Consider the following 25,002-nt stretch of genomic DNA (forward strand, 5'->3'; position numbering starts at 1 on the left):
AAGCTAAGCAGTCAGTGGGTGCGAAGTGAAGTAGGCTGTGGGGGAGGTGGAAGTGACAGCTGACGAGTATGTTTGCATGTATCGTTTCTATGAGATTGCTACAGATTGTTTACCACAGCAGACAAATATTACCGGTGAAGTGAACATTTTCTCCCGCATTCCTGAGTGAAATTTGCCTTCTGTGTTAGTGTTTGAAATTATGTGTCTTTTGTGCTTAAAATGATTTTGAAAGGAAGTGTCTTGATGCTATATATTTGGATAATGCCCTCACAGTATGGATAAATGAAACAATCGAACAAATCTAAATGAAGTGTGGCTAGTGAAACATGTCTAGAAGTACTTCGTAAGTGGCTGGCAAGATAAGGCTGTTGTGGGTTTTGACGATTTTGATCGTGGAATATTTTTTGAATAATTTTTTTTGGATTTTCTGTTTGAAGAAATTTATCCAATAAATAGTGTTTCAAACCAACCAAAACATTTAGGCAAAATGTATAGGTGTTTGTGCGATATGGCTTTTTTACCATTATCTAACCAAAACAAACTCGCCAGCTGTCACTGGGTATTGCAATATGGCGGATGCAGTATTCTGACAGATTGGAGTACCTCCCTTTTAGGTACCTTGGGCGTGACGCTACGCTATAGCTTCAAGGTATCAAGGTAGGTAAAAAATACGATTGCATGACGACTAGCAATTTAACGATTATTATTCATTGGAAGCAGAACAATGTGAATCCGAGAAATGTCAGCACGTTGAAAACAAATAGGAACTACGTATCGTTTACACGCCATTTACAATCACACAAAACACAGCACATTTGCGATCTATTAGGCTATCCCAAGCTGCAAATTATTGTGTGAATTATTGTTCAGTATTTTAGATTCGATGTCTTAAGGAACATGTTATGCATGAGGAAAATGTACAAAAGTGTTATCTTGAATATTGGTCAAGCTATTCTGAAGTAAGTACATGTAAATAAATATTGAGTTTTGAAAAGCTGCAGAACCAAAATAAAATTATCTTCGGAGAAATTTATGTTTCTAATGTTATAGAATGAAAAAAATAATAAAAATTGCCGAAAAATGGTGGATGCAAAGAAGCTCCTATTATTTTTTTTATATATCAAAAAGAAGATAATTTAAAGCGGAATATTGATAAATATGTTTGAGGCAAATTTCAAAACCCCTTAAAAATGCTGCCTTGACTGTATTGTTTGAGAATTTGTTTGGATATAGGATAAGATGTTGTAATGATGCCACAGTTGGTTACTAAATCATAATCCATCTAAATTAAAGCCAGCAAGTTATGTCAGCACACGGATAAAAATCTGATCCCCACACCATGATTTACAAATCATGAAATTCATAAATTGGTTAGGTCATGATATCAGGATCACAAATCATGGTTCCTGGAGTCATAATCATGATTCCTCATAAGCGTAACATCCAGTGTGAAAACACTAAGCGGCGCACTTTGCCTCATCACATTCGTATCGATCACTCACATTTCAAGATGACGAAGCGGTTGAGTGGTAGAGTACGTGACTCACAATCGGAAGGCTCTTGGATCGAATCTCGATGTATGCTATTTTTACATTTTTTTTTTATTTTTCTCGATAATAAACGGATGCGCGGCTCAGCATTTTTGGAATTTGAATCATGATTCCGAGCAATCAGCTACAAAAACCTAACGCGTGTGTTGCGTTACGGCAATCTGACTCATGATATCATGAGTCCAAATCATGGTGTATTTTCATAAGACGAAAACACGATGGAATCATGATATCATGAGTCATAATCTTGTTTTTGGATTCTGATTTTTACCCGTGCAGAAGTGAGTACAACTACAACCAGATCCGTAATAAGAAGTTATAAAAAATAAGGGTAAACACACAACTAAAAACAATAGATGCATTTTAAGAAGGCATGCGACCATCCTATGAGTTATACCAATGCTGAGTTGAACAGCTGATTTTATTAAACTTGGTGTATTTCCGATAAACTAAACATGCCATCTGGAGAAAAACGTGATGTGGTGCTCTGCGATATTATAGATGGCTACATTGAAATGTTACGCTAGACAATGCAGAATGAACCTTGTCACGAAAGTTGACACAGATTGATAGTAATAACTGTTGAATGTTATGTAGTTAGAGTGTTGAGTACAAGTCAGACGACAGCTGCCGAGTTCCTGGGCTTTCGAAATAGTATGTTGTGTGTATGAAATCCGGAAATGTGGGATACCACACTAAACGTTCAGAGACTGAATCAGGGTAACTGGAGAAGTATCGCCCACGAAGACCGACGAAGATGCAGCTTTAGAATACGCCCGGACATGGCGAGACGCTACGCTGTAGCTTATCAAGATACAAGGTAGCCATTACAGTGAAATGTAATCTTTAACCCGAGTAGGCCTGAGTGAAAGCAAAAATACTGAAACCCTCGCCACTCAGCAAATTCTTAACGGATTCAAATGATTTTTTGTCAGTTCACTGGCCCACATATCTAGTATCTGGAAGTGGCCAGAGGAAGTCGGAAATCGGAAATATTCCTGTGGCCGGAGTTATTCCGGTGGGTCACTGGGTTAAGTCGGGTAAGGAAGGGCTATTTTTTTGGGACACGCAAAGTTACCTTTATTTATTTGCAATGACAATCATTTTAATTTGCAAAAATCATTAAGATCTGATATGCAACATTGTGAATGAAGAGTTTTGCACCGTTTAAAATATACCTGATGTGGCCATTCGGACGTAATGCCCAGATGAACTGGCTGTAGATTTGTTGGATACTAAATCGTTTCAACTCTCGAAAAGTAGAAATCGAACATAATTGTACACTAAAATGCGTTCGCATAAGCTTGGCACAGATTTTCAGATACAAATAGGCCATTTTATCATAAGTTTGAAACGTCCCGGGACTTGAAATGGTCATTTGTAGGATTAATTAAATTCAAAACTCATAGTTATCCAATTCAATCGTTTCTCAAAAGGTTTACTGATGCAATTTTCTTGAAATTCCGTCATGTAGTGGCCAAATTATAGCCGATTCCGGAAATTATCTGTGACTTGAAGGGGCACAAACGCACAGTGACCTTCTCACCCGACCTGACCCAGTGATCCACCGGAATAACTCCAGCCACAGGAATATTTCCGAGTTCCTCTGGCCACTTCCAGATACTAGATATGTGGGCCAGTGAATTGACAAAAAATCATTTGAATCCGTTAAGAATTCGCTGAGTGACGAGGGTTTCAGTATTTTTGCTTTCACTCAGGCCTATACGGGTTAAGCATCACTGCAGATATGGAATTAAACGCGATTGGTACTTTCTAACACCGTTTTCTAACTTCATAGTTATGTTTAACAAAACAAATTTCATTTTCAATGCTGAATTTTGAACTATATTTTTAGAAAGCTTCAGAGGTTTGTTCAAATACTGAGTAAGTTACAACTTCCACTTGCTTATATTAAAAACAGAAAGATATCGACATAAAATGTAGCAATTATGAGACAGTTGCTGATAAAATGCAGTTGGGGATAGGGACCTTTTAATGAAACTCTTTCGTTCTTCACTTTAATTAATTCTATATTATTTCAGATTTTATTGTAGTCTGGACTGCTAGATTGCAAAAACTTGGGCAATATAGCTTAGGAATGTCTTAATGATAAACCAAATAGGAGCTTTTAAATGCATGGGGCAGATCAGAAGTTCTAGTACTTTCCCTATCGCTATTCGCAAAACAATCCTCTTCTGGTTCAAAGTTGATTTTAAGGCTTATGATCACATTGGGAAACATTGTCAACCCTTTGTGAGTTTTCGAGGGGATACCTTGGAAAGCCATAATAATCTTTAGATACCCCAAATAACGTTTAGGATTCTGAAATCTGTAAAACTTCACTGGGTTGCACAATGGGCTTATTTCTCGTGTTATGGTTCATTTATCCAGCCGTCCTTCAAATGCCTTTAGGAGTCCTCAGGAAACCCGTGGGTATATTTAGCAAACTAAACTTGAGAGCTATTGATATTTATTGTTTAATGAACTATATTCTCTAGTTTGATGGATTGCTTCAATTTACGAGCTAATTCGCTTAACGAAACCTTTGCTTGGATAATAGTTAATGATCCAGTATTCTAAATTATAAAAAATATATGAGTTGAAGACATCTTCAGAACCATAACCCCACTCCCAAAACGTCCATGTAGTTTAAACAAACCCCTAAAACAATACAGTATTGAAGGTGTACGGGATTGCTTCCATTTAACGACTTATTGTAGATTTCGTATGGCCTCATAGGGAAGGAAATAAGAATTTGTTTTCCAATGCCAATGATAAAAAAACAGAACCATTTTTTTTTATTTCGCATCGAGTATCACAAATTATTATAAAACTTTGTTTCATTTCGTCATGAACAATGCGCATACGCTTAACATAAAACTATTATATTGAGATTTGCCTCTGACATCTTATTGTCAATTCACACAGTTCAAAATCCTCGAAAATGTATGTATGGTCGGAATGGTAACATCAGTTAGATTCACAAAAAAGTGCATCAAACTGGTTCCTCATAGTATTGGCATACAAAAGATGCTGAGCCACATCGCACATTACTACGACTTTATCCTCTCGATGATGTGTCTCATATTGAATGAGTCAATTAGCGCTCCGTCGACACATTTCAAGAGTTTGGAGGTGGTGGAAACTTTACCCGTGATCAACCCCCACAAAATATCAACTTACTCGCTCCTTGACCGGTCCGTCCACGTTGGGAACGATCTTGGAGGTCTTTCGCCCGAGTACCGACGATCCATTGCCCATTGGTCCTAGAATGCCCGACTGGATGAAGAATTCCTGCGCCGAACGATCTAAGGTCGGTGTTTGAGGGGATGTGATCGGAGATCCTGGGGTTGGAGAACTCAACACCCGACTGAAGTGCTGAAGGACCGATGGGGGACTCTTCGGACTGCTGTCGGAGCTATTGCAAGTATTGCTAGAATTGTCACTATCACAAGCACTATCACTGCAGCATTGGATGACGGTATCCTGAATGCTGCTGTTGTCCTCCAACTGTATTTCTTCTTGTTGCTTTGTCAAAGATTCTTCTTGGACCTCATGATCACTAACAGCTTTGATGGCTGCATATTTGAGCGAAAGTTTTTGAATATTGGTATTGCTAAACGAGTCTCTTTGGAGTTCGGTATTTGCACTAAACGATATGTAGGAGTCCTGTGAACTGGTGAACTCTTCACTGCTTCGGCGGGTTCCTTGCTCTTCCTCTTCGGTGACTTCGTCTACGCTGGAAGATGCGGAATGGTTATGCACTAAGGATCGTTCAATTGAGTCTACGCTGCTTCCAGATGGGGATAGCCCCGGGTAGCTTCTGGAACTTTTCTTCAGAACAGGCCTTCTCGGCGATGGAATGCTAATGGAGGGTGTCTTCCCGTCCTGACTAAGCCCATTGGATTTGGGGATGAGCTTCTTGAGTACGAATTCCGGATGGAAAGCGTAATCCGCCTTGAAGTTCGGCGTCGACAATCGCTTGGAATGTGTCGAGTGAACAATCTCGAACTCCCCGGACTGTGCCGAGGTTATCAAGGCCCGCGTAGGCGATTCGCTCAAATTGTTGGCGTATTTGTTCTGATCGGTGAAAACGGTCGTCGTATCCGGATGGGCGAACGCATGCAAAACCTTGATCTTCCGGAAGTCCTTCTCCGAGGTCGAAATGGGCCTAGTGTTATGATGATGACTGTGCCTTTGGCTGCCCTCTTCGGTGCCTTTGACCGCTTCTGAGCCGGCTTGAGGCGATCCTCCAGATGGAACTCCGTTACTACAGCTACACTTCACGTACAAACTGCCACAAGTGTTCGATTTGCGGAACCACGCGCGTAATCCCGGTTGACGCTTCGACGTCTGCGATGGTTGACTGTGAACTGATTTTTCGTTTTGGGACGTCTCGTCTCGCACCTCGAGAGGAACGGTGGCCAACGGCGCTAGTGGATGTATTAGTGCTGCTGCTGTGGCCACCGACGGCGACGTCACCATCATCCCCTTCGTGACCGACGCCGGTGTCGTATTCGTCTTTGGACCACCATTATCACTTATTTGTATATTTTCATTCTTAATCGTCGCCATTCTGCGGCGGGTGTACTCTCGAGTAAATCAGATCGCCACTTCTACGCCCTTTGAAGTGTTTCTGTGGGGAAGAAAAGATAATCATGCTTTAGAAAAGGGATAACCATCACTAATTGATCTAAAAACAGCCAATGAAATAATTGAGTGATTCCAAGCAACAGCACCAAAATTTGGTAAATTTTTTAATTCATTTTTTTCTATTGAGCTGAAACTTTGCACAGTTTTTCAGTTCCATCTAAATCGTCATTTTCCGATATCAAATCTTCAAGTTGAGTCACGACTAACTTTTCAAAAGGGTGTATGTGAAAATGGTTCAAAAATATTCAAAAAGCTGCACAGCAAAAACGGTTCGTTCGATTGTTAGACAACTAAAGAAACAAAGTTAGACAACTAAATAAAGATTCCAAAAAAAATGCACACAGTAAAATTTTTTTTTTTTTCATTAAAAAACATCATTTTTGTCACAAAAACTCTAATATCTCAAAACCCTATCGGAATACCAACGTAATTTTTTGAGGGAAAACGGTCCATTATATTAGCTATCTACCATAAAAATTTGGTGATGGTAAACCAATAAACAAAAAAGTAATGACATTTCAAACATGTCACAATTTTCACATTTAGTAGAAAAAAAATTTTTTTTTCGGTGTGAATTATTACGGGAACCGCAGTTTGTTGCTGATTTTATTGTTAAGAGCCTTGCGTGAATTAAACAAGTCGTTTTCATGTATTCATTAGTATTATGTATATTATATGTATAAATATTATGTATATGTATAAATATTATATGTATATATGTATAAATTAAAATGAATTAACAGATTACACGAAAATATTTTTTTTTACCAGGATATTTTTTTTTAGAGTATGATCGATGAGTTTCTAAATGTTATATATAAACTTTAAAAGTTTTGGATTTGGGTATGCGTTATGAGATCATGAAAACATTTTATTAATATTTATTTATTTATTTATTGTTATTCAATTTTTTTACAATATCGAACACTTTTGCATCATTATCAGTACAGTTCGAGTATAGTTTTGCTTTAATTTTATGTTCTGACAATGGAATGAAACAGTGAAATTTTTGGGTTCCTTGGATCGTTTTCGCGTGATTATATTGCTCGCTGAGGTATGATGCCGTTAATTCGTACTCTTCAGTAGTAGTAAAACAAAATGAGAATTTTGTTAAATCTTCTTCTTTTCTGCGATTCGCCCAATCAAATAGTTCTTTTGCAGTTTTAATTGGATGCTCACGTTCTTTGGCTAAACTTGCTCTTGTGGCCATGCGCTTTATGGTTCCTCCAATAGCATCACAAGGACCTTTGCCATGTGACGTAGCAAAGAAATGCCATTCTGCATCAATTCCGTACTTTGATTTAAATTGACATAGGCTCGAAAAATTCTTACGGTTTGTACTGCGATGCTGCTCCATCAGACATGAAATATATCTTTCTGATTTCTTTATCCTTACCAACGCGTAAAAAGTTAATCATTTTGGCAATGAACAAATTTACAGATACTGAGTCGTGTCTTAAATCTTCGGAAATTACAATAAAACTAAAATGTTCAATTTGCGTACTTCCATTGAAATAAATAACGAATGGATGAATTGTAGCTTGTTGTACGTTCCAGTGATGGGACTGCATTTCATCTTGCAATACAAAGCTATAGTTTTCAGAAAAATCACAAATGACTAAAAATTCACCATCTTGTAATGTATTTTTTGTATTTTTTAAAAAGCGGGATTGCTCTGTTTTAATAAAGTCGTGAGGAATTAAACTTTCTAATTTCAAGCAAAAAAATGACACAAACTCATCTACAGGTTTTACAATAGTTTCTAGGTCACACCTATCCGTGGTCACCCATTGCTCAAATGATAACTGATCAATATAATTTTCTTCAAACTCAGCGAATAAAGTATTTTCCAATGATGAAGAATCTGGACAATCCGAACAAGATCGTAGATAGCAATTTGATGTTGTATTTTCACACAAAAGACTACCAGTTAACATTTTAATATCCTTTGATAAATTGATTCTTTTCAAACTATGTAAGATTAGGTTAATATTTTCGTGTGTTGTGCACACACAAACATTATGTGTTCCTGAATTGGATAGAAGCTTGCATTGCCTTGGACGAAGGCTTGCAAATGAGGAAAAACCTACCTTAATATTTTCGTTGATTTCCTTGAAGCGTGTATACGCTTCTTTCAAAGTAGTCATCATTAATCGTTTTTGGATTGCTTGACGCTTTTCATCTTTTTTTACAGATACATAATCTTTTTGGCCAGGCATAGCTCTACTTACTTCATCGTCTTCAAAATATTGAATTATTTTTTCTTTTGTCTCATCTGTTAATGAAGTACTCGACCTAGCATTTTTGGTTGCAAGACAGTTATTTTTGAATTGTTTTGCCTCTTTTGCTGTATTTCTATTGGTTTTGAACTCATCAATGGCGTCTTGAATAGACCACGAGCTTGGCAGCATCGACAAAATCAATAATTGTTCTTTCCTTGTCGAGAACCTTTCCTTCATATTCATAATTACCTCATCGTAGTTTGTATTTTCCACATCCTCAGGTCCTAATTTGAAGAGGTTTCTTCGTACAGCTTCGTTGATTTCACGGTATTTTTTCTCGGGATAATTGACGTAACCCATCTTCGTCCATTTAATCGGAGTCACTTTTATTCCAGCTATCCCTTCGTTGAAGCGTTCGATGTTGACCTTCTGGATGCACTCATCTTCTGATTGATTTGTTGAAACAGATGTCGCTGATGGTACCGTGGCAAGACTATCTGCACTTGGTACTTCTGGTAACTCCTCAGTTGTTATCGGTGCATCTAGTAATTCCTCAGTTGTTGTTGTTTTCGAACTTCCTGCAACCTGATCAACCGATGATGTACAGATTGCCCGTTTGTCAACGTTTAAACGGCAGGACGTACAAATGCGTAAATTTGTATTCAATGTAGACATTGGAGCATAACCAGCCGCTTTCAGTTTATCTATGGTGCTTTCGGTGAGATTTCGTAGCTCTTTCGAACACTTTTTTTCTGCAAACGGCCTGCAACAGTTGAGAAAGCGACTACTCATGTTGCCCGTTAGATTTTAATAAACAAAATCACTTTTAAGTTTTTACTGACTAGTTTGGTGTCGTTTGCTTGACTGAAGAAAAATTTTACAATTAAATCTTTTATAACCATAGTGGTAGTATATTTTTAGCCTTTTCGTGAGTATGTTCATGGTATGTACCTATCGTGTTTTTGATGTTGTTGAAGTTACTCGCTTTCTCCCAAATATGATTAACAAAATCTATTCTCTACCAAGGCGGGTCTATACCCAGGTGTAATCAGATTTTAACTTTGTGGAGAAAACCAGCGCCGAGAAAACCGACCTGCTTTACGTATACTAGATCACCTGGGTATAGACCCGCCTTGTTCTCTACGAGGTAAACTTTTTGCAGGTAAACTAGTCGTATACCTGTATAGAAAACTTTTTTTGTAGCTTTTGTCTTCAATATTAGATTTCTTATAGGTTTCTTTTATCAAAAGGTTTCAACACTATTGAGAGAATTTTTCTTCAGTTACGTACAATAAAAAATATGACACTATCAAGACTTTAGATCACAACACTGGATCGCGTTTAACTTTCTAATAGATGCTATAATAGTTATGAATAATTAAATAAAATATCATGAAAACAACTTGTTAACCTAATGTGGTACCCTTAACAAAAAATTCAGCAACAAACTGCGGTCCTAAAAAAAATTAACAATGAAAAAAAAAAAATTTTCACTAAGTGTCAAATTTGTGAAATATTTGAAATGTCATAACTTTTTTGTTTATTGGCTTACTATCACCAAATTTTTATGGTAGATAGCTAATATAATGGACCGTTTTCCCTCAAAAAATTACGTTGGTATTCCGATAGGGTTTTGAGATATTTGAGTTTTTGTGACAAAAATGTTGTTTTTTAATGCAAAAAAAATATTTTTACTGTGTGTATTTTTTTTTTTTTGGAATCTTTATTTAGTTGTCTAACTTTGTTTCTTTAGTTGTCTAACAATCGAACGAACCGTTTTTGCTGTGCAGCTTTTTGAATATTTTTGAACCATTTTCACATACACCCTTTTGAAAAGTTAGTCGTGACTCAACTTGAAGATTTGATATCGGAAAATGACGATTTAGATGGAACTGAAAAACTGTGCAAAGTTTCAGATACTTTTGAAATGGTCGATCAGAATCGACTTGCATGCCTCCGTGGAATCCCTCAATTTGAAGCAAACAATAATTGGATATAAATAACTAATAAAAATTTCCAAAATAGCATTTTAAGAAATATTTATTTTAAAAAATATGTATTTTTATATATATTGTTTCACCGAAAAACACGCAAAAAAACAGCAAAAAATAAAATAAGTAATCAACATTTAAAATTTGAATATTTTCCAAGAAAAAATAAAACTGAAATATTTAAAATTTCCTTATAGAAATCGAAAACAGCAGATAAAGTCTAATAAATAGCATTCGATTTCCGCACCTTTTGTTTGAAACTTTCTGATATTTTAGTGCTTATTTTATTTTTCATTTGCGTTTTTCGAGACTGTCTAGAGTGCTGAATTATTTTTTTTATGTTTTGGTTATTAAATGCTAATCATTAGCTTGATCAGGATTTTTTCCATGTGGTGGATTTGTGTGCAAGCGACCTCAAAAGATCGTTAATGATTTTCACCCAAACTCTGTATTAGACCTAATCACATTTTTTAAGTACCCTTGCCACGTCAAATTCCGAACTTTTCAAAACATATTATCTGTCCAAAAATAAAGCAATTTTGCAATGTTTTAGAGGTGTATCAAATCAATTTTGTGGTTATTTAGATCTTTTTCGCGAAAATGCCTTCCTGAACTCAAGAATAACATCGGAAATGATTCTAAAATCTCCATAGCCTTTGCCAAAATAAAAATCTACCAACTTTCCGAAGACACTAGGGAAATTCCGATTGAACATTATAATGTTTTTTATCCAATTCAACTAATTATTTAATCTGAGTGTTACGAACTTATCTTTCATACATGTCATGCATTAATGCATGACTTGATTTCCACTGTGAAAGAATTGAAAGTGTATCATGCTATACCCTGAAAGCCAAAGGCTAACCTCAGTGTCTTAGACAAAGTTATAGCCTTTTGTATTAGGAAAAGTCTTGTTGTGTTGCCGAATCATTAAAAAAAAGGCTTCCGGATGGCATTCCGATAGAACGGTCCAAAAACCCACAGAACCGTATTGATGTACTACAAAAAAAAAAACACTTTAAAATTGGCTCAATTTTCGTAACGTAGAATCGGCGATTTTTTTTTTCTAAAAGTGAACAGGTCGACTCTGCATGAAACATTAAACTATAACCGTTATCTATCCTTATTTTACATTCATAATGAGCAAATTGGAATCCTAAACATGTCTAGATACAATATGTTGGCTGAGTAATAGATCCATTTAACGTCTTGGAAAATTAAATATTAAAGAAAGTATGAAAAGTCGATTGGTAGTTTTGGTGCCGACCGAAGATTTGATGCTAGTCAGATACTGAAACTAGATTTAAAGTTTTCAAAGAAATCCCCAAGATAGAATCCAGCAGCATTTTTTCCCAGAATAACTGCCGAATTTCTTCAGGCATTTGAAAAGATTTTCTCCAAAAATCCGATAGAAAATCTCCCATGAAAATGTCTTGGGTTTTCTGTACAGATTTTTTTAGGATATGTTTATCGTTTTACGTCTGAGTAATTTACATTCTTCAAGGAGTTCTTTCAGAAACTCCTCAATGTATTCTATCAATTAGATTACTTTAAAGACACAATGCATGTGTTTTCTTCCAACAGTTGTTGCAAAGATGCATTCAAATATGTCCTTGAATTCCTCAAAGAATTGTTCTCAAAATTCCTCTAAGGTTGGGTTCTGGGTCCACGAATTTTCAAGAATTCTATCTAACTCTTCTTATTGAGTTATTTTCAAGATATTTCTGCAGTCATCCCTCCTGGTAACTTTTCTAAGACCCTGCCGTATGGTTTGCATGAATTTCATCAAAGATTATTCTGTTGAACTTTTTCCTGAGGAACAGTTTAGGAGATTCTTAATGATATTTCTTCAAGGATTTTATGGAATGCTTTTTCAGAGTACTTATTTTGACGAGTTTAGTGTATCCCTACTTTTAGTGTTTCGAACAGAAGGTCATTTTGGCATACCTTCAAGGAGAGCAAATAGCAAAAATTCCAGAATTTCTTTAGGATCTCCAAAACTTTTACAAATGTTCATATAGTTCATATTCTCCATTTTCATGCAAGAAGTGTTTATGAAAAGTTTGATTTTGAGGATTGTATAATTAACCTAGAATAATGCTGAGGCCTCCAGAACTTTCACACAGGATCATATTTCACGTGAGTGATGTCTACTTTTAGTGATTAACAGCACTCATTAAGCCTTAACGGATGAACTTAGACAAAAAGTTGGAAATTGATAGTTATCCAAATCGTCCTGGAATGCAATTCAAGTGATATTGTTGAAATTTGAGGGGGGGGGAGTACCATTGAATAATAAATAATAAATGTTAAATGTTGAAGAAAGTGAAAAACAGTACCAGTAGATTCAGATGTTATTTCAAGATATTTCAAATCTTGTTATCAGAGTAATATAAAATTCATTGTACGACCAATAAACTAATAAATATCTTTTTTGACTAACAATGGAGTTTAGTGATCAAGTATAGATGGATTAAAAACATTTATCCGAAACTGATGCCCACAACTTCAGTCTGTTCTGAAGACCGTAAGATTACTTAGGATTATCAATATTCATAGCCGTACACTTTTCGAGCCATATGAAGCTTTATAGATAGGAATGAGAATGTTCCACGCGAATTGGGTGAATATAGTCGATTTGGTAGACCTGAATTCCAGGACGATTTGGATGATTTCCAATATTCAATTTCTTGTCAAAATTTGTGGACATGTCTGTTAGGGCTAGAGCCCGCTGTAGACATCCCTTGCTTAAACAAAATTTTTGAACTTGATTATGTTCACTTTTGTGTGAAAACATTTCATTTTCAAATGATAAATGAGTTCTAAAAAGAAGTTTATGTGATTTTCATTATACCTGATGTTCTGGAATAACTTTGCTCACTATACTCCGAATATATACTTTCCAATTACTTATGAAACTATAACTAATAGTGAAGCAATCCTTAAAATTGCATTATACAATATTGAGTTATGCTCAAAAAAAAATCCTTCAAAATTACATCTAGAAATTTACACAAAACTGCTTCGAAAATTCATCCAGGCGAATTTTTAGTAATTAATTTGAGAAATATTCTATAAATTCATTCATGGGTATTTTTGACAGTAAACGTGAACTCTTTTGAGCGCCAGCACGAATTTTATTTTTTTCAAAATCACTATCCTACCTGTCCAAGATTGAAAACGGTTTCAAATGCGGGCGAGTCATTATGGGCGGTTTCCATACAGACTGGCGGCCAAAAATATGTTTTCCTTCTCATGTGGTATTTATGAGTTTTGTGATACAAACTTGATGTTTTTTTTTCAAATACAAGTTTTTGAGACTAACTTTTGAATAGGGCCTATAGCGAAATAATTAGTTTTGTTACTAATGATGCATATAATCCATTTATGCGATTAGCGTTATGCAAACCATTATAAATATTATAACATACAAAGAAATGATGGTATGAATGATTTAGCGATATTCAGTCATCCTCTGAATTGTTTTTTAGCTGTTTTTAATATGAAATGGTTAAAAATATTGGAAAAATTCAAAAAGCCTTAAATAAAAAAAGTGCAAATTTGTGCAGCTAAATTTTTCACGATCCTTTAGTTTACATCACAAAGTACCCTTGGAAGTAAATTTTAGCCTTGGACAACTTGGGATAAAAAAAGTATGAGATGTGTAAAGTTTCGATAAAAAATCAAACATATTTTTTTCAGTGCACTCCCCGCATTTTTCCGAGGTTACAAATTTTTATTTCATTTTATTTTTCTAAGATAGCTTTTTGAATAAGCTTTTAGACAGTTTATAAAGATCTGAATACAATATTATGTTTATTCAGGATATTGTATTCAATGTGTACCTTGTGTTTACACTGAATTTTTGATTTTTCTTAAAAACTCTAACTTTGACATACTGTATCAATTAAACTATAAAAGATCTTGCCCTCATATTCCAGGAATATTTTATTAGATGTGTTTACTATGGAATGATGTACAAGAAAAACCTATCAGAACAAGTCATTTTTTTTTCGATTATTGGCCACCTGATTGCCCACAGTGCGAGTATTGAAGTCGAGGGGTCTGTCGCTGAGTGGATAGTGAATATTTCTGGGGTTGAATTGGCCGACGTTTATGAACGAATGGAATGGGAGTTATGAACTAAGAAGATCGAAGCGTACCGTGGTCCAAATTGGACGCAAAAATGTTTTATTACCGTCAAAATAACAAATAAAGCTTCTTCTAGTGCAGGGTTTCTCAACCGGTGGTCCGCGGTCCCCTAGGGGGGCGTGATGACTTCCCAGGGGGGCCGCGAAGCCATTGTAAATGTGTCATTTTTCATGATAAATAAATGCAAAGAATTTCTATATCGTTTGTTTTGCATAGAACAGTAGTAGCGGGGTCTTGAACTGGGTTGAGATATTTTATATTTCAAATATTCAACACTGGACTTAAAAATCGACATGAAGTTTTTTTTTTTCAAATGTGACAACGTTCCATAGGACATTTGTGACATTATTTTGGCTTAATCATTGGCAGGTTTTTCCTGCCTTAAAAGTTTCTAAACAAACAAGCGAATTGAAAAACATTTGAAATTCTTCTATGCATTCAAATAATCAAACTAATCTTCTCGAATTTATTTGCATAATTATAGGAAGCTTTGTGACTTATTTCTGCCGTAGAGGTCCTATATAGATTTCTGCAAAGATTATTAATCTGACAAGATTTTGAAGATTCATTCTTTGTCGAGCTACCGTGCGAGACAGTCGACAGTTCTCGTTGTCCGGGTTCCGCCTCGTTTTTCTCCAAAAGTTTTGGTTTTTTCGAGTGCAATTAAAGTGTTCTGAGTGCAGTTGAAAGTGTTAAGTTCGGATTAGAAGCGTTACTCCTTTGGCGAAGCCAAAGGACCATCGTAGTTTGAAAGTTTTAGTTTTTTGCAAAACCAACCGCGTGGCCCATACTTTCATTACCGCGTGGTCTTTCCCATTCGTGCGACTTGGGCGTGCGGCCCGCGTCGTACTTCCAGCAGTGAGTTACGACCGTGTTCATCGGTGGTTGGCCGTGAGAGAGCAGAAGAGAGAACAGCGAGCGTCCAACCACATACACAGCCTTGCTAACAGCTAGCCGATCGCCTTTGGCTTACTTCCCCGTCCCGCGCGTTGCCACTCATCGTGTAGTGAAGAGAGCGTACACACATTGGCGTGCTTCCTTTCCGCGTGTGTGGAATAACCGCATGGTTCAGTGGACGGACAGTCAGTGCAAATCGCAGTGTGCAGATAAGATAAGTACATAGATAATTCCCCGTTGATTTCCCCTCTTCCACCGTCTTGATCGTTCAGTTTTTTATTTTGTATAGGTATTTTTTCACATTCCCCTTATTGTTTTTTCCCTTTTTGTGTGATTGGAACTTTATTCTTGCCATAAGTGTTAGTACAGATATATATTTCTGTGCCCGTGGCACTATTGAGCTGCCGCAATGGGCGAAGATGATGATGGCGGGGGTACGTCGTATCCCATTACTGAAGCTTTATTGTTGGCACCAAATGTAGCGAGCCAACAGAATACGAGCAGCCCTACACCATTTTTGTCCTTTCAAGCTGGATCGTCTCAAATGGAAACCAGTAACGTGTCTTCTCCAGCGTGCCCCCGCCTCAAGGCCTACCCGCCCGACTCTAGCGGGCCATATGTTGTTTTCTTTCGACCCAAAGGCAAACGGTTGAACACTAGTCAGATCAGTAAGGATCTGACTAAGCGATTCTCAACCGTTGTCTCCATCGATACTGTGGGTACCAGTAAGCTTCGTGTCACCGTCAGTGACCGTAAACAAGCCAACGAGATTGCAGGCTATGAGCTCTTTACACGAGAGTATCATGTATATCTGCCGAGCCATCGGGTCGAGATTGCGGGAGTAGTCACCGAAGGAAGTATGACCTGCGAAGAGTTGATGCAGGGCTGTGGTCGTTTTAAAAACCCTTCTCTTCCGCCTGTCCCGATACTGGAGTGCAAGCAATTGCACTCGGTATCCCAGGTGGGAGAAAAGAAAGTTTATTCAAATTCAGACTCCATTTGTGTGACTTTCTCCGGATCTGCTTTGCCGGATTTTGTCGTAATCGGCAAACTTCGACTACCTGTTCGGCTGTACGTGCCGAAGGTCATGAATTGCACCAATTGCAAGCAGCTGGGCCACACCGCTCAGTATTGCTGCAATAAACCCCGTTGTGCTTCTTGCGGGGAGAGACATGTGGATGGTGCCTGCAGTACACCTCCAAAATGTGTTTATTGCAACGAAGGTCCTCCACATGCTCTCGATAATTGCCCGACGTACGTACGCCGGCAGCAACATCAGCGGCGGTCTTTAGAGCAGCGCTCTCGGCGAAGTTTTGCCGAGATGTTGAAAAAGGCTGCTCCGTCCGCTGAATCTCGAAACATCTACTCTTCTCTGCCTCTTGATGATCAGGGCTCCGACTCTGAGGTTGGTGAAGGGGTTCCCTTCGTTTTTAAGGGTACAACGAGGAAGCGTGTGAGGCTCCAGAGACCCACAAAAAAGCCTCGGAATCTGCCTAGCAGTGACCACCCATCAGCCATGAAACATTCTAAGCCTGCCGAGAAAGTCTCCAAGCGTTCACCTCCTGGATTCAAACTCCAAGAGGAAAAAGACTTTCCGCCGCTACCGGGCACATCAAAAATCCCAGATGTCCCAACTTTTCAGACTTCTCAGCCAGAAAGCCCACATATGGAGCATCAGGAGCAATCTCAGGGTGCTGCAATGTTCACGCTCTCTGGCATCGTGGATATCATCCTCAATTTCTTCAATGCTTCCGACCTAGTGAAGAACATTGTCAACGGTCTTCTTCCTTGTGTGACTCCTCTTTTGAAGCAACTTGCTTCAACAATGCCCTTCCTTGCATCGATCATATCTTTTGATGGATAATTTATCCACCGAGGTCGAAGATGTGATTTCTGTTCTACACTGGAACTGTCGTAGTATTATGCCTAAATTAGATAGTTTTAAATTTTTAGTTAGTAATTTGCAGTGCGATGTTTTTGCGTTGTCAGAAACATGGCTAACACCTGATGCGACCCTTCCTTTCCATGATTTCAATATTATTCGCCTGGATCGTCCCGACTCGTATGGAGGGGTGCTTTTAGGGATCAAAAAGCATCACTCGTTCTACCGAGTCGATCTGCCACCGATGACAGGCATTGAAGTCGTTGCATGTCAGGTGACTATCCGAGGCAAAAGCCTCAGTGTCGCCTCCATATATCTTCCGCCGAGAACTGCGATCTCTCGCAGAGATCTTTCTCACATCTGCTCAGTTATGCCTGAGCCACGGTTGCTCATGGGGGACTTCAACTCCCACGGAACAGGCTGGGGGGAACTGTATGACGACCACCGATCAACGTTGATATATGACCTTTGTGACGACTTCAATATGACAATTCTAAACACTGGGGAAGTTACGCGAGTTGCACCTCCAGCGCAAGATGGAAGTTCAAGGGATAGCCGTTTAGACCTCTCCATATGTTCGAGCTCACTATCACTGGATTGTTCATGGAGGGTAATCCAGGATCCCCATGGTAGTGATCACATGCCGATCGTAGTGTCAATTACTAATGGAACACATCAGCCTTCATCCATTGATCTTGCATACGACCTCACGAAACACATTGACTGGGGAAAGTACGCTGAAACGATCATTGATGGAGAACTAGCGGTACAAGTTCTTCCTCCGTTGGAAGAGTATCGATTTTTATCCGAGTTGATTCTCAACAGCGCGCTTCAAGCACAACGTCGTCCTGTGCCAGGTCCGTCGATTCGTAAAAAGCCTCCCAATCCGTGGTGGGATGACGAGTGTACGGAACTCTATCGCGAGAAATCCGCCGCGTTTAAAATTTTCCGGAAACGTGGTACAATTCACAACTATGAGCACTATTCTTCCCTTGAACTTAAGTTTAAAAACTTGGTCAAAGCGAAGAAAAGTGGTTATTGGCGCCATTTCGTGGAAGGATTATCACGCGAGACCTCGTTAAGAACGCTTTGGACCGTCGGAAAAAGAATGCGTAACGCGTCGTCGATTAATGAAGATCGAGAGAGCAGTCCGCGGTGGATTATCGCTTTCGCCAAGAAAGTTTGTCCGGATTCAGTTCCAGTAGATCGCGTTCGTCGAGCCCCTCCAGATGATAGGGATGTCATGGATAGACCGTTTTCGATGGTTGAATTCTCACTTGCCCTCCTTTCATGTAATAATTCCGCTCCAGGAATGGATCGAATAAAGTTCAATTTGCTTAAGAACCTCCCTGACGTCGCGAAGAGGCGCTTATTGAACTTGTTTAATCAGTTTCTGGAGTGTAACATTGTTCCGGATGATTGGAGGCAGGTGAGGGTGATAGCTATCCAAAAACCTGGGAAACCAGCGTCGGATCATAATTCGTACCGTCCAATCGCAATGTTGTCATGTCTTCGCAAGTTGTTAGAGAAGATGATTCTCTTTCGACTGGATAAATGGGTTGAATCGAGTGGCTTGCTGTCAGATACGCAGTTTGGTTTTCGCAGAGGCAAAGGAACGAACGACTGTCTTGCGCTACTTTCTTCAGAAATTCAGCTTGCCTTTGCTCAAAAAGAGCAGATGGGTTCAGTATTTTTGGATATTAAGGGTGCTTTTGACTCAGTTTGTGTTGATGTCCTTTCAGACAAACTCCACGCAAGTGGCCTTTCATCAATTTTGAACAATTTTTTGTACAATTTGTTGTCAGAGAAGCATATGAGTTTTGCTCATGGCGACTTGACAGTTTCACGAATAAGCTACATGGGTCTCCCCCAGGGCTCATGTCTGAGTCCCCTGCTTTATAATTTTTACGTGAGGGACATCGATGGTTGTCTCATGGAAAATTGTTCGTTAAGACAGCTTGCAGACGACTGTGTTGTTTCTGTCACAGGACCAACCGCAGCCGAGCTGCAAGGACCTTTACAGGATACTCTAGACAATTTGTCTACTTGGGCCTTAAAGCTGGGTATCGAATTCTCCCCGGAGAAAACTGAGATGGTTGTCTTTTCTAAAAAACACAAACCTGCTAAGTTTCCACTTACACTCATGGGTAAGACAATCTCTCATAGCATGTCTTCTAAATATCTCGGGGTCTGGTTCGACTCCAAATGCACCTGGGGGAAGCACATTGTGTATCTGACACAGAAATGCCAAAAAAGAATCAACTTCATGCGAACTATAACCGGAACATGGTGGGGAGCCCACCCAGAAGATCTGATCAAGCTGTATCGAACCACCATCTTGTCAGTTTTAGAATACGGTAGCTTCTGTTTTCAATCCGCGGCGAAAACACATATGCTGAAGATACAACGGATTCAGTATCGTTGTCTTCGCATCGCGTTAGGCTGCATGAACTCAACTCATACTATGAGTTTAGAGGTACTTGCAGGAGTACAGCCTCTGACAGATCGTTTCGCGGAGTTAACACTCAGGTTCCTCATCCGTTGTGAGGTTCTCAATCCATTGGTTATTGAAAACTACGAAAAGCTGCTTGAACATAACCCTCAAACTCGTTTCATGAGTGTGTACTACTGGTACATGACGCTGGAGGTCAGCCCATCTTCGGTTAATACCACTCGAGGTGACTTCCCTGACTTCGACCGTTCCTCTGTAGTTTTCGATCTGTCCATGAAGCAAGAGATCTATGGAATATCAGATCATTTACGTTCAAAGTTTATCCCTCCCATGTTTGCAAGTAAATTCGGGCATGTCAGCGAGGACCGACAGTTCTTCACTGATGGATCAAAAATGGACGATATCACTGGTTTCGGTGTTTACAACATTTCCCATAGCGCCTCCTTCATGCTTCAAAAGCCATGTTCTGTATATGTTGCTGAACTAGCAGCTATACATTACACCTTAGAGTACATCAGTTCTCTTCCACCCGAGCATTTCTTCATTTTTACCGACAGTCTAAGTTCTCTGGAGGCTGTCCGGTCAATGAAACCGGTAAAGCACTCAGCGTACTTCCTGAATGGAATACGCCAAGCATTGAGTGCTTTGTCAAATCGCTCATACACTATTACCCTGGCTTGGATCCCTTCTCATTGCTCCATTCCGGGCAATGAGAAAGCGGACTCTCTGGCTAAGGTAGGCGCAATAGAAGGTGATGTTTACGAGCGTCAAATCACCTTCGATGAATTTTTTGCATTGACCCGTCAGGAGACCTTGATCAGCTGGCAACAGAAATGGAGAGACGGAGAAATGGGTAGATGGCTGCACTCCATATTTCCACAGGTGTCGAAAAATCCATGGTTTAAGGGATTGGACATGAGTCGTGATTTCATTCGTGTTATGTGTCGGCTTATGTCCAATCACTATTCGTTAAACGCGCATACCTACCGTATTGGGCTCTCGGAAAGCAATCTCTGTGTTTGCGGCGAGGCTTACCAGGATATTGAACATGTCGTATGGGGATGCGATGAGCACCGTGGCATCAGATCCGAACTGACTGAAACACTCCGGGTCCGAGGAAAACAACAGAAACCTGTTAGGGAAGTGTTGGCGAGCCTTGATTTAGAATACATGAATGCGATCTATATGTTTTTGAAACGTATTGATGTCAGAGTTTGATTGTCGTTCGTCCCCTGTCTATCGTTTTCCCGTTCAAATTGTCCTCGTCTTGTCGCTGTCTCCCCCGTTTAATACGTTTTTTTAGTTTCGTTACAGTTCTGGACAACCTGTCCCATCAAATCTTATCAAGCTAGTAGTCTAAGTAGTTTAAGTATCACTATAAAAGTACAACAGAAACCCTAAGAAATCCTTTCCTTTCCTATTGTTCAAATGTAATCCCTAACCTCGAATCAACCGCGAGTACTTCGGTTACCCAAACTAACATAGTTTTAAAGTAATTACAAAATATAATATGTAAAAAAAAATAAATGTAAAAGATTAAATGATTTCGGCTCTGTTATGCCCTATGGCGCCCGAGCCTACCAAATAAACGAGATAAGTAAAAAAAAAAAAGATTTTGAAGAATTCATGGGTTAACGAATTTAATTTTAATGAACTCGTGCAACGGCCTTCAGTTTGCTTCTCAAAAGTTTATGAAATTGTTCCAACCAGCTTGCATAGAGAACACCTACTTTTTATTTGGGAAATTTCTTGGCAAAAATTTAGAAGATTATGATGGAATGCATAAAAAAAATCTTCCAAATCTAGTGAAAATCTTTTGGATTTCGAACAAAGCTTAAATGTACTATTGTGAATATATTTAACAAGCCAGGAAGAACTTTTTTGGAAGCATCTCAACTACCTGATTTTCTGTTGATTTCTCAGAAGTTTCCGACACATTGAACGATGTTTAGTAAACTCTTGGCAAGATTCTTAGAAAAGTTAGTGGACTACAGATAATTTTAGCAGAAGTATCTGTTTGTATACTCGTTTTTGAGAATTTGTATAGATCTCTGAATTTCTTTACTTACTTACTCTTACTCACGCCTTTCAATTCCTCAGCTTTTGCAAGGACGTAGCCAGTTGATGTCTCAATCTTGTGTGAGAGTCAGGGGTTAGTCTCGAATCGCTGATAATGTTCAACGCGCCGTCATTGTAATCATCGTCATCATTGAAACTTTAAAAGCAGTTTTTCTGTATAAAACTAAAAATAAATCTATGAAAATGTGTTTATTGTGATTCGTTTAGAGAATAGAATACAGTGAACGCATTTTTCCTGTAAATTTTCTTGATTTTGAACGAACGATTTTGAAAATTTAGAAATCAATGACGGAATTTGCCCCCTTAAGTAATGGAAGGGAAGGGGGAAACTTTCATACATCAGTCTAAAAATGTACTACTTACGAAATCATGCGAATTGCTTAGTTTCAATGCTAGACGTGACTTTCGGGTGTGCCAGCCAAGGGTATCTGCTGGTTCATAATGTAATCTTTAGAAGGCTTCCATAAACTGTCACTTCGAGACCATCCATTTTAGGGGTCCGCGGGATGTTTGTAGAACTTCATATGGGGTCGCAGCTGCAAAAAGGTTGAGAAACACTGTTCTAGTGCTATTAAAATATTATACAGCCAAACCTCTTTTTATGCCCCTAACTGGGGGATCGCAAAAAGCTTGCAAATCGGAGTAAAGAGGAAAAATTTTAGTCGCTCGCGATTAATACTTTTCTCTCCAACAGTAATCGATTTGACACGCCCTTCTTCTAACAAACCATCCCGTGGAAAGCTCGACAAGTACTGCAAATTCCAATACTCAACCTGTTGGATCATACTGCTGAAAGGAGATTCTCTACTTCCCGCGGGTTTCGCGTAAGTGTCTCTGCTTACGGGTACGCCACCCTTTTTTTTGGCCCTTCATACAGCAGTATGTTGAAATCAGGTTGGTAATGAAATTTGACCTCATTGTTGAGTGGAACCACAAGCAGAGCAAGACTCAAGCAAGGATGGTGGCTACCTACATACATACATACATACTAACTGGGGGAGCGCAAAAATAATTGGAGCGTAAGTTGGAATTTGGAGCGTAAAAAGAGAGAGCGTAAGCTCGAAATTTTAGTGTAAAAAAAAAATTAGAAGCGTAGCAAAGCTTTTCGTTTGTTCTCAAGAAGTTTTGCAAAGAGGTGGGGTTTGTCCGTGGTTCTTCTCAAGGGTATCAAGAGATGACGTAAATCATAATCTGAAGCCATATTGGAATCCAAGATGGCGACTTCCGGTTTGTGAAAATCACTTGAAATCCATGAAACATGGGTATTTTCGAAACGGGACAGATGAGTAGATCGGTTGAAGCAGTTTTACCGGATGAAAACATAAATTTAGTAACGGATGTCCTTTAACAAACTGCTAAGAAGGAGACATGAGTGGCAAAATTTTCAAATGTGCATTTTTCGAAGCTTATTGAACGAATGTTCTTATCAAGGCTTAGTTATCATCGAAAACAAATAGATTTTTCATTCCTGTGAATATTAGTCGTTATATTCTAGTGAAACAACAAGAAAAAAATCTTTTTGTTTCCACTAATTTTACTCAAACCGACAAATCGAATGTGCTTGTTAACGTTAGAAAGGTAATTCTAGCAGACTAATTCAATATGAGGCATTGATTCAAACAAACATCCATGAGTTTTAAATTGCTGAGTTGCGTTGCATCCTTCGTAACTCACGCATGAAAAATGTCAAGCGTGAGTTATGAGTAATTGAGTTTTCACAAGACTGGTCTTGCAGTCTTAGCAAAATCAATAAAAGAATCACTGAATGAATGCTTAAACGACTTGCCTAGAGAAATTTGGATGAATCCCAAAGAATCTTTGGATGAATTCCTAAATATAAACAAATGAATTCCTGTAGAAAACTTAAGGTAAATGCCTGAATTTGTTTCTTAATGAATTCCTGGAGAGAAATGAAAAGTAATGCATGAAGTTATACGAGCAGTAATACTATAAAAGAAGTGCTATAAAACTCTAATCTCCTGAATCGTCTTTTTGAGTTTCACGTTCGGCCTCATGTTTCAAGCATAACGTTTCTATTTTAAAGACACTTAGCCCTGTGTTTATTAACGTTTTCTTAGGAATACCGATAGATTTTTTTTGCTTATTTTAATTTTAACATTGCTTATTTTTATCAATTTATCGGCAGAAAGTGTTTAGTGCAATTTTGTTTTGTTGCTTACGCCCAATTATTTCATTGGCTACACTTTGATAACATACAGAGTGTTCCCCTTCCTTAAACGCTCGTTAATTTGGCTGCCCTTTCTGATGGTTCGCACCTACGCGCCAAGAGCACACTTACCTCTCACTCAGTGAGCTTTCGGGGGGTAGCTTTGTGACCTGAATCTGCGATTTTGTTTTCGGGGGTGGATACTTAATGTCCTTCGCTTCCGTCGCACGATGATGGCTGATGTTTTGGGCTAGATTTTTTTTTTCGTGACTGGCGTTGAGCTATTGGTCTCAGTGTTGAGTGCCACTGAAGTGGGGTAGGTTCCTGTAAGTAGGCAACAAAATTAAGAAGAAGAAAAGGGGTTAACATTAGGTATCACGTTGAATGTTTAGATTTAGGTGGAAAGGGAATCATTGTGATTTTATTCAGGGGAAGAGTTATTATGTGCATGCTTGCTTATCATAATCAGGGTTGCTCAAAATTTATTAAATTATTTGTGGCAAGTTTCGTCCTTTGGCGGAGATGCCTGAGTCACCGCAAACAAAGATTTTTGACATCCCTGAGGTAACTCAGGTAAGTCAGATGTGAAAATATTGTATACTATTGCTCCCGAAATGCTACCTAGAGCAACACCAGTTCATACAGAAAGTCCTTCAGACTTGGAGTTCTGATAATTAACAGAAAATGTACAATTTGACAGATAACTATGGATTATTCTAACAATATATGTAGGTTAATTTTCTCAGTTTTTCAATTTTACAATCAAGCCTTCATACCTAACACCGGTATTGAATTTTCGTTAATGTTGGAATTCTGTTGAAAGTAACCTTTTCAAAAAGTATGCTGATGGAAGAAAGCAAGCTGATTCGATGATAGCTGAATGCTTCTGCAGGATTTTTGTCTGGTTTCATAATTGGTACAACCCAGTCGTTTTTCTATTTATCAGGATAATATGCC

General features: G+C 38.4%; 1 protein-coding gene across 2 annotated transcripts in view; it reads right to left on the minus strand.

Annotated features, from left to right (window-relative positions):
* Nucleotides 1–25,002, minus strand: part of LOC5567008 (cGMP-dependent protein kinase, isozyme 1) — a 176,099-nt gene that overhangs the window by 71,590 nt on the left and 79,507 nt on the right. The window contains exons 2-3 of one of the 2 annotated variants that reach the window (XM_021847821.1): nucleotides 24,178–24,369; nucleotides 4,734–6,186 (exon numbers count right to left, since the gene is read on the minus strand). In XM_021847821.1, the coding sequence (XP_021703513.1) occupies nucleotides 4,734–6,125 (1,392 nt within the window). In that variant the 5' untranslated portion in view covers nucleotides 6,126–6,186; nucleotides 24,178–24,369. Of the gene's footprint in view, nucleotides 1–4,733; nucleotides 6,187–21,868; nucleotides 22,021–24,177; nucleotides 24,370–25,002 lie in introns of those variants that run through there. The other variant, XM_021847822.1, reaches the window with a different exon arrangement.

Source organism: Aedes aegypti, chromosome 2 (genome assembly GCF_002204515.2).
Source record: "Aedes aegypti strain LVP_AGWG chromosome 2, AaegL5.0 Primary Assembly, whole genome shotgun sequence".
Lineage (NCBI taxonomy): Eukaryota > Metazoa > Arthropoda > Insecta > Diptera > Culicidae > Aedes > Aedes aegypti.